Source organism: Solanum tuberosum, unplaced genomic scaffold, assembly GCF_000226075.1.
Source record: "Solanum tuberosum cultivar DM 1-3 516 R44 unplaced genomic scaffold, SolTub_3.0 scf00058, whole genome shotgun sequence".
Classification (NCBI taxonomy): domain Eukaryota; kingdom Viridiplantae; phylum Streptophyta; class Magnoliopsida; order Solanales; family Solanaceae; genus Solanum; species Solanum tuberosum.
The window spans coordinates 603535-612886 of NW_006238982.1; the positions used below are offsets into that span (position 1 = coordinate 603535).

At 31.5% G+C, this 9352-nt stretch overlaps 2 protein-coding genes across 2 annotated transcripts; one reads left to right on the top strand and one right to left on the bottom strand.

The window, feature by feature from the left end:
- Positions 1 to 386: 386 nt before the first annotated feature.
- LOC107060074 (uncharacterized) lies at positions 387 to 2051 on the top strand. Its single transcript, XM_015307412.1, has 2 exons — positions 387 to 549; positions 1455 to 2051. The coding sequence occupies exons 1-2, from the start codon at positions 466 to 468 to the stop codon at positions 1977 to 1979; spliced, it is 609 nt and encodes a 202-aa protein (XP_015162898.1). The 5' UTR covers positions 387 to 465; the 3' UTR covers positions 1980 to 2051.
- Positions 2052 to 2683: 632 nt separating this feature from the next.
- On the bottom strand, positions 2684 to 8195 carry LOC102581384 (acetyl-coenzyme A synthetase, chloroplastic/glyoxysomal-like). Its single transcript, XM_006344473.2, has 17 exons — positions 7948 to 8195; positions 7733 to 7876; positions 6687 to 6842; positions 6218 to 6340; positions 5889 to 6057; positions 5721 to 5803; positions 5492 to 5593; positions 5321 to 5409; positions 5033 to 5123; positions 4788 to 4901; positions 4412 to 4488; positions 4227 to 4305; positions 3940 to 4008; positions 3678 to 3853; positions 3539 to 3595; positions 3273 to 3462; positions 2684 to 3186 (listed from the first exon to the last, which is right to left on the bottom strand). Exons 1-17 carry the CDS (start codon positions 8095 to 8097, stop codon positions 3001 to 3003), a joined length of 2055 nt encoding a protein of 684 aa, XP_006344535.1. The 5' UTR covers positions 8098 to 8195; the 3' UTR covers positions 2684 to 3000.
- Positions 8196 to 9352: the final 1157 nt, after the last annotated feature.

The following is a 9352-nucleotide window of genomic DNA, read 5'->3' on the forward strand; positions in this document are numbered from 1 at the left end:
CCATGCTAATTTCGTGGAATACTTTTCACTTCTCACTGAATATCGATAACCTGTATCAGGTAACTCTATTATAAGATTGCATTCATTCTAAAAGTCTCTTACTATAAGTGTTCCATATTGCTCTCCACATTATTATTATCCATATATACAAACAAGTTTACCATGGGTGATGTGGTGGCTTGAGATACAAGGAAAAGATCATCATCATATACAAATAAGGTTCCTACTCCGATAATCATATTGCTATAAAATATAAAGATGTACGGTGGTCTTATTACTATTTTACCCTTAATATCATTTGTAATCTTCGAAATATTCTTTTTGAAACAAAACTCTTATTGACATTCATCTCTCTTAATTTCACTAATATTGAATATTTGCAGGAATGGGAACAAGACTCTTATATGCCAAAAATCCAATAGCTAGTAATTCCCCAAACAATTCATACAAAATTGGCAAATCAAAATGGATAGAATTATTGAATTGAAGAGTAGTACAGAATCCATCAAGAGGACAATGATCATGCATGAGGATATTTTCAAGCAGCAGGTACACATATTTATGTATATATTTCCTTTCATTCAATTTGTTTGATACAGTTTGATTTTGCCTTGACATTTAAGAGAGAATGAAATATTTTTTAAATTTTATTGTGTTAAACAAGTCATAATATTCGTGTGACTACGGAAAATTGTAATCTTAAATCAGCATAACATTTGTACCGTTATAAATATTCTCATTAGAAAGATATAGAAATGTATCATTTTCTGAAATAGCCAAACAAAATTAAATGGAGGGAGTGTTTATTTAAATTGATGTACTTCTTTTTATAGTCATTAGTTAATTGGTCCATTAGTGTACCCCTAAGATTAAGGAGATAAAAGGTAGTCTTGAGTATTTAATTATTGTCATCCAGTTTGTGACAGATCAAAATCACATGCTTCACAATTTGTCTAGTCAATGACACCCTAATTAATTTCACTTTTTTATGATTAGCTTAACTGCGCATGGATCTATAGAAATAAAGAAGGAAAAGTTGACCAAGTAAAAACAAATGGATTTATATTATATACGCGCTACACCAAAAATGATCTTTAGTGACATTTAATTATCACTAATATGTACTTCAATAGCAATTAGCATTTTTTGTAATTAAGTGTTCCTAAAGCCTATAGCGACATTGGATTCAATGACAATTAACTAATGTGTGTAAATGCTTTAGCACTCTTTGTTAATATGTATATTTATTGCCGCTAAAAGTGTTTTTGTTATAGTGACAAATAGTATAAATGATCTTTACATTATCTGTGTAATTCAACTTGTTATAGCATGTTTTTTTCTTTTAGGTTGCCATTTAGTTAATGACTTATTATAGGAAGTTACCTACAATTATTGTCAATGAAGTAGTATGATTGTCTAATACTGGTCAGTGCATATAACTTAAACTGCGACAGGTAAAAGAGCTCCACAAACTATACAATCTTCAAAGGAAACTGATGTTGGATGTGAAGAATGAGATGTCAAGGATAGAGGATCCAAGACACAAGTCTATGATCAACAACATGTCTACTTGGCAACAGCCTAGAAGAGAACTAGAGTTTAATGGTGTTAATGTTTATGGTTTAGGAGATGATCAACAAAGAGAAACAAGTGGTAGTTGCTCAGGTGAGAACTCAAAAACAACATTAATACCAATTAGAGGATTGAATATTGAAATGGAAGAAAGAAGTTCAACTAGTAATTATGAGGATGAGAAGATGAGAAATGATGAGGAAACAAATGTGGAGCTAACACTAAGTATTGGACCTAGCAATAGTAAAAAAAGGTTGAAAAGTCATAATAAAGAAAAGGAGATAAGTTTTTCTACTTCAACCAAGTTTGAAGAGTGTGGTGATGCTACTTCAAGTGCTATATTCAACAAAGAAAGTGCCACTCAAGCTTATTGGTTTTCCCAAGATCTTAGTTTAAATAGGAGATAGTTTCTATTAACTTCAACTTCATTCTTTTGTACTTCATATATGGAGGGCTAGTTTGTAATTCCTTCAAAATCTTCAATGTGCTTATTTGTCAACTTTCATACTTGTATATTTTCACTTTTTGTGTCAATATTTTCATACTAGATAGGTTTGAAAATTTTGTCGCAAGTGGTTGAAAGTTGTTTGAGGAAGATCTCCAATCACTGTACTGGCAATTCAAAATGAACTTCTTCCATGTCAATAATAGTACTAGATTTCTGAAATTAGAGAAGACAGATGAAATCAAGCTTTGAAGTTGGAAGCTAAAAGAAAATTGTCTGTAAAGGTCAAACTAGAGTGTACGGAAGGAACTCACTCATAAGCAAATTTAGACTACTTTTTCCCCCAGCAAATTTAGACTAAGTGAAGCAAAATTAGCTATTAAATGATACTTGATACATCATTATGCAACAATATGGATCAAAGTCCAATTTATTTTCATTTGCACTTGGATCATATATGAAAGCAATGAGGTATAGTTCATCATTTCAGAATAACTTTGCAAATATAAACATAATTTATTTCAAAAGTGAATGAAATTTGTCTCATTGTCCATTCAAATAAAATGCCACAACATAGATAGTTGAACAATGATCACTTATCAAATAAATACTTGAATAAACATATACATTAATATAGTTGAATAATAACCCAACACAAAAGGAAGGTAAAGACAAGCTGGAACTATTGCAGTTTTGTCATTTTCAAAATGAAAAACCACCACTTTTTATGAATAATATACACCCATATTATCTCAAAAAGTGCAGGCTCATATATATGAGGTGTCATGTCAAATATAAGTAGACAGTAAGACATGCTACTGCGTCCACCAATAAAGGCTACATAATCTGGACATGTGTGTTCACTCCAAGGATTGCATCTTTTAGAAGGCGTTGCGTCTCGAATCGAAGTTGAGACAAGATTTTGATGTCAAAACACAAACAATCGCGGAATTAATTAAGAATAAGGTAAAATTAAAGTGGCATCAAGAATGAGCAAGTGCAATAAGTTGATCAACAACAGTAGGATCAGCCAAAGTACTTGTGTCCCCAAGCTCATCTAAGCTGTTTGAAGCAATTTTTCTCAATATTCTTCTCATTATTTTGCCACTTCTTGTCTTTGGTAGACCTGGTGCCCAATGGATCTTGTCTGGTGCAGCAAAACCTCCAATCTAACATTAACGTCACATAATTTTATTACTTTTCGACATTAGGCCAGTTTTCATATCTTTCTAACAAAGACGAATCAAAATCATACCTTATCTCTAACAACTTTGATAAGACTTTTTCTGAGTTCCTCACTATATGAAACACCTTCAGCCAAAGTAACAAACGCGTATATCCCTTGTCCTTTAACATCATGCTCCACGCCAACAACAGCAGCTTCAACACATTGAGGATGTGAAACTAAAGCTGACTCTACTTCAGCTGTGCCAATGCGGTGTCCACTGTACATATGCACCATATAGTTCAAATAACAAAAGCAAGTAAATTGGATGAATTAGAACGCGTGTATATATGTACCTGACGTTAATAACATCATCTACTCTGCCAGTGAGCCAGTAGTAACCATCTTTGTCCCTATACATGCAACAAAGAGCTTATATATACACGTACATACGTATGTATTATGATCATGAAAATTAGTTAACCAGGTATGTACCTGTTGCAACCATCACCCGTAAAGTAATATCCAGGAAAGGCACTAAAGTATGTAGTTTCATATCTTTCATGATCTCCGTAAAGTGTTCTGAATGCAGAAGGCCATGAATTTTTCACGCATAAATATCCACTACACTCACCTTCTAGCTCTACACCCTTCTCGTCCACTATTACAGGCTACAATAATTAATAAATATTTATTACATCATAGTGGACGTATTGTAATCGCGATAAAATGTAGCATGCGTCCTGTTATAGGTTACCTGGACACCAAAAAATGGTAATGTAGCAGAACCAGGCTTCTGGGGCCAAGCTCCTGGCATTGGAGTTATCTGCAAGACAAAAAATAATAATAATGAACTCAACTCTAACAGGGTACGTACGTACACTGTAGTGTTTATTCAACAACTTACAAATGCATTATAGTGTGTGATCATCTCATCTAAAAAGCTTAAGATGTCAGTAACTAGACGGATGTATTGGAAGAAACTAAGAATTTGATATGCTTCATTTCATTTCATTATTATTATATAGAGAAAAGAGGAATTACCATGAAACCTCCAGTTTCTGTTTGCCACCATGTATCAGATATAGGGCACTTTCCATCTCCTACAACATTGAAAAACCATCTGCCCGAAAACATTTTTTAAAAAAGATTAGTATTTGTTTTTCAGAAAGTTGTCATATTAAAGAAAAATAAATTAAAAGATGCATATATAGGTATAAGATAGAAACCTCCATGCACTAGGATTGATTGGCTCGCCAACACTTCCCAGCACCCTCAAAGATTTTCTTGAATATCGAGTCACATGCTATAAATAAATTTATTAACAAATTAAAAATATTTCCATAATAACAAGAAACATTTTATGATCAAATAATAAGAAAATTATATTTAGGTACATACATAAACTTCTCGAATCAGAAGAATTTTTACTCTTGGAGCCAAAATAAAATTTAAGTGAACTATTTTTTATGATTTTATTTTTACATAAATAATATTAAAATTTATTTTGTAAAAATGTATATTGAGCTACCCTCATGTGGAACACAAATTACTTGAAAGTAATTGATTAAGAGAATTAGATAATAGAGTATGGTGTAGACTTACCTCGTCTCCCTCGCGCATGAGAGATCTTACTAATGTGGGAGCGGTGTAAAAAATTGAAATTTTATACTTATCAACAATATCCCAACAACGTCCCGCATCTGGAAAATTCGGAGCCTGCAACATATGAGTCATATATAAGGTAAAAATCACTAGACATATTTTTTTTGGGGGTTATTCATATCTATCTATAATGAAACTCAAACATATTTTTTTAAGAAAAATGTTAAAATGAAGTAACATATTACCCCTTCAAAAACCACATTGGTTGCTCCATTCAGTAAAGGTCCATATGTAACATAACTATGACCAGTAATCCAACCGCAGTCAGCTGTACACCTACAAAACCCAACAACAAAAAAAGTATTATAATTAATAAATAAAGGGAAAAAGGACAAATATACCCCCAAACTATCGTGTAAATGGTATGCAGATACCCTCCGTCATACTTTTGGGACATTATATTATATATATATAACATAAATCCATTTGGTAAAGATATTGAAGAAAGAAACTAAATGTGTTGAAGGACATACCAATAAATGTCTTTTGGTTTGTAGTCAAATGCATACTTGAATGTTGTAGCAGTGTATACCATATAGCCTCCAGTTGTATGAAGAACACCCTTAATATATTAACATCAACTAAAACCCATCAAAATATTGTAACATATATATATAATAATCGATACAAACATGAAATTTTACCTTAGGCTTTCCAGTACTACCACTAGTGTAAAGTAGGAAAAGTGGATCTTCGGCATCAACCCATTCTACATCACATGTAACTGGATATTTTGGAACTACATCCTGAAATAAAAATTTGTAAATATAATATAACCTAAACTACACGTATAAAACGAAAAGCAGTACTCCGTCAGTCTCAATTTATGTGACATCTTTCGAATTTCAAAGTTGGTTTGAAGTTTGAACTAACCTGCCACCAAATATCTCTTCCTTCAACCCATTTAGTCATTTGTTTTTGTAATGCTGATTCATTCTCAAAAGTCAAACACACATCTGCAAAGAAGAGAGTAAAAAGAAATTATATATATGTAGCGCATTAGTAATATTTTTGGATATTAATTAGTAGTAATTTAGTGACCTATTTTGACTGAATTTTGGGCAGATTGTGTTAAGGCATCATCAACAATGTCTTTGAGAAAAATAGTCTTTGCTCCTCTCTTAACTGCACTGCATGTTATCACAATTTTTGGCTTGCAATCCACAATTCTCTGTGCAAGTGATTCTGCTGAGAACCCCGCAAATACTACCTGTACAACTTCAATCATTATGTTTCAAATAACTAATTCCTATGCATAAATATCGAGCATGAGTAAATTTTTATAAATATTTTTGCATAAATAATTGAACGAGATATCGATAAATTAGAAGAAGATCAAATAGCTACAATTTACGCGAGAGAAATATTACCGAGTGAATGGCACCAATGCGAGCACAGGCAAGCATAGCAATTGGAAGTTCCATTAGCATAGGCAAGTAAATGATAACTGCATCACCCTTCCCAACTCCAATACTTTTCAAGTAATTTGCCAACTGTCAACAAAAGTAAATTACACTAATAATTTTAGAATTTATCAATGTATATAGTATGTTGGAACCAATATTATTTTCATTGATATTTCGTGATTTTAATTTAAAATAAGTCGCAAATGCTGACTTGAAGCAAATTTCAACCGTTTACATTTACTAAAAATGTGATTCTTACTAAATTTAGAGAGTTAGGAGGAAAGTTGAGGATAATAAATGTAAGATGTTGAACATATCAAATTTCTTTTGTTGTTGAACTTCTTTTCTTTTCTTTTTCTTTTTGTATTTTGTAGAATATTAATAGAGAAGTGATGAAATAGAGTGACTATAAATTCAAAAGAAGGAAAAAAACCTGACAAACTCTGGCCAAAAGTTGAGTGTACGTTAAAGTGGCATCACGACCGAGGTCATTTCCTTCCCATAAAATTGCAACTTTGTCACCATTTCCAGCATCGATATTTCTATCCAAGCAGTTGTAACATATGTTTGTTTTACCACCTTTGAACCACTGTTGAGAATTACGCAAGACATGAAAAACTTTTTAATTGTACGTAAGTGTTGTGTTACCCAAATTAAATTTTAGGAGAAACAATTACTATAGTGAAAAATAATGAGAAAATATGGAAGATGAAAAGGTTGGCATAAGAAAAAGACCAATTTATCCCTGCCACTATTTTAGCTAGTCTAGAAATACGGAGACATTTAAGGCATCGAGCCGAGTAAAACCATTTTTTTTAAAAATAATATTGAGTCGAGTTGGATCAAATATTTAATTTTGTCTAGTGTTACGTGATTAGAAAATCAAATTCATGGTAATTTGATTTTAAGAAATTAATCATTATTAAGTTAAATTGATAATTGAATTATTCAAATAACATTAACTTCTTTTTTTCTAAATAACATTAACTTAATATTGACATAGCATAGAACTAGCCGGCAAAAAATTAAAATAAAGTAACAATAAATTCAAAAAAAAAGAAGCACAGACCTAAATTTCTTTGATTTCTGAAATTTTAAATACTAATTACATTTTATAACATGTCTAAAAGTATCTTAAGTAACAATATCTATTACAAAAATTGATTGCATCAATTATAAATAATTACTCCCTCTATCTCAATTCAAATCGTCTAAGTATGATTGAGAATTCACTCATAAAATCTTCAATTTTTTTTAAAATGAAAATAAAATTTATATATTTGTAAACTATGTAAAAAGTACTATAAAAATAATAATAATATTTAAACGAAAAATTTACGGTCAACCTTGAAATTTGAAACGTGTGACAAAAAATGGGATGGGCATTTTACTAACCTAATTATAATTAGAGTAATTATAACCGAATTTGTATGAATATAGTTAAGTTTTAATAATGTAATTAGAGATGAAAATAGGAACCTGAATATCAATTTTGCCGTTGCGAATGTCAAGATTGTGGGTGTAAACAGGTTGCCCCCATTTCTGTTTCCAGTAGAATTCCGATGCAATGTCAGACCAGAATCCGGCCGGATCCTCCACCGACCTACCATACATCTCCGCATACTGCACTCATAGATTAACATCAAATTAATCAATCAAATCTGTAATCTTAGATGATGGGCAAAGAAACTAACCTTTTGTATAGAAGAAACATGAGCTTGTTTGGAGAATTCCTGACTGGGGAACACTAAATTAACTTCCTCAGATGCAAGACCTTCCCCAAGAACGATACTATTGTTATTTGCTGAAGAATTTAATTCAATACAAGGAGGAATTAATTTCATCTTCACCCACTTGTAATTCCGATCTGAATTCTGATCCTTACTGTTCAATAGTACTGCCGTTGATGCTACAAGTTTTAATTAAATTAAAAGAGATAGCGGTCAAATCTGGCATCCCTAAAAATATAGTAACACATTTATTTATTTATTTATGACACCAATGAATATAACTTTATTTTTTAGCAAGTCAAACACCATTTTAAAATAAGTAATAATTTTATCATATAGTTTTTGATTATTTATCGATGAAATAACTAAGACAACTTGTTCTCGACGATATCATATCTTCGATCCGTGGCAATTTTGTTATTCTACAACTCTATGCTACAATATTTTAAATAGGGCTAGTATATTTATCAGTGCACAACCCACGATTTGGACTGACATTTTTTTTTGGTTTAATTATTTAATGTTTATAGTTTAAATAATTTGAATTTATATTGTATTTGATTTATTTGAAAAAAATTGGTATCTGAATTCAAAATAGAGATCTAATTAAAAATATATATTACTTCATCACTCCACCACAAAATATGATAATTTGTGGTGCACGAAGACATGAACTACGTAATTAAAGAGCTGGCTAGTCTTTTGCACGACATGGAAACAAAATCTTTGAAAATAGATCTCCACAAATATTATTTTCCCCTTAATAAAATATTACTTAAATGCCTCTGTTTTATATTTATTTGATTCATTATTCATGATCAATTCCTAAAGTTAATTGTATTTGCTCGATTTTTGACATAGTCTATTAAATTCATAACAAGCAAGATTTAAAAGAACAGATATACAATAATAAAAAAATTTATCCTTATCGATTTATGTACATTGTATAAACTTCTAAAAGGTACAAAAAAAAAAAGAAGCCAAAAATATGATGAATAGAAGAAAAGGAGATCAGAAAGATAGGCGAACGATTTGACTATAGTAAAGGTCAGATGTTTCCGTGAGCAGTAAGCAACAGATCTCCCCTTATTTTGGAAAAGCTGATGGCCGCGTGTGAATTCTTTCAAGGCAAAGGGCGGCATGCTTTGATATTGTTGTTTACTCTGATCTGATCGAGGTGGTTTTCGTTTACCAGCACGTAGGTGTTCTAAATTCCTATGATCGAGTCTTTCTGGTCCCTGTGAACATCGAAAAAGTCGTTGGATGAATGAATTTAGGTACCAAAGTTTGACTGTTTGCGCACACTCCGGACCGGAAGGTGGGCGTCTCAATCTAAACCGGCCTTAAGAAAACATCATATCATTGAGGC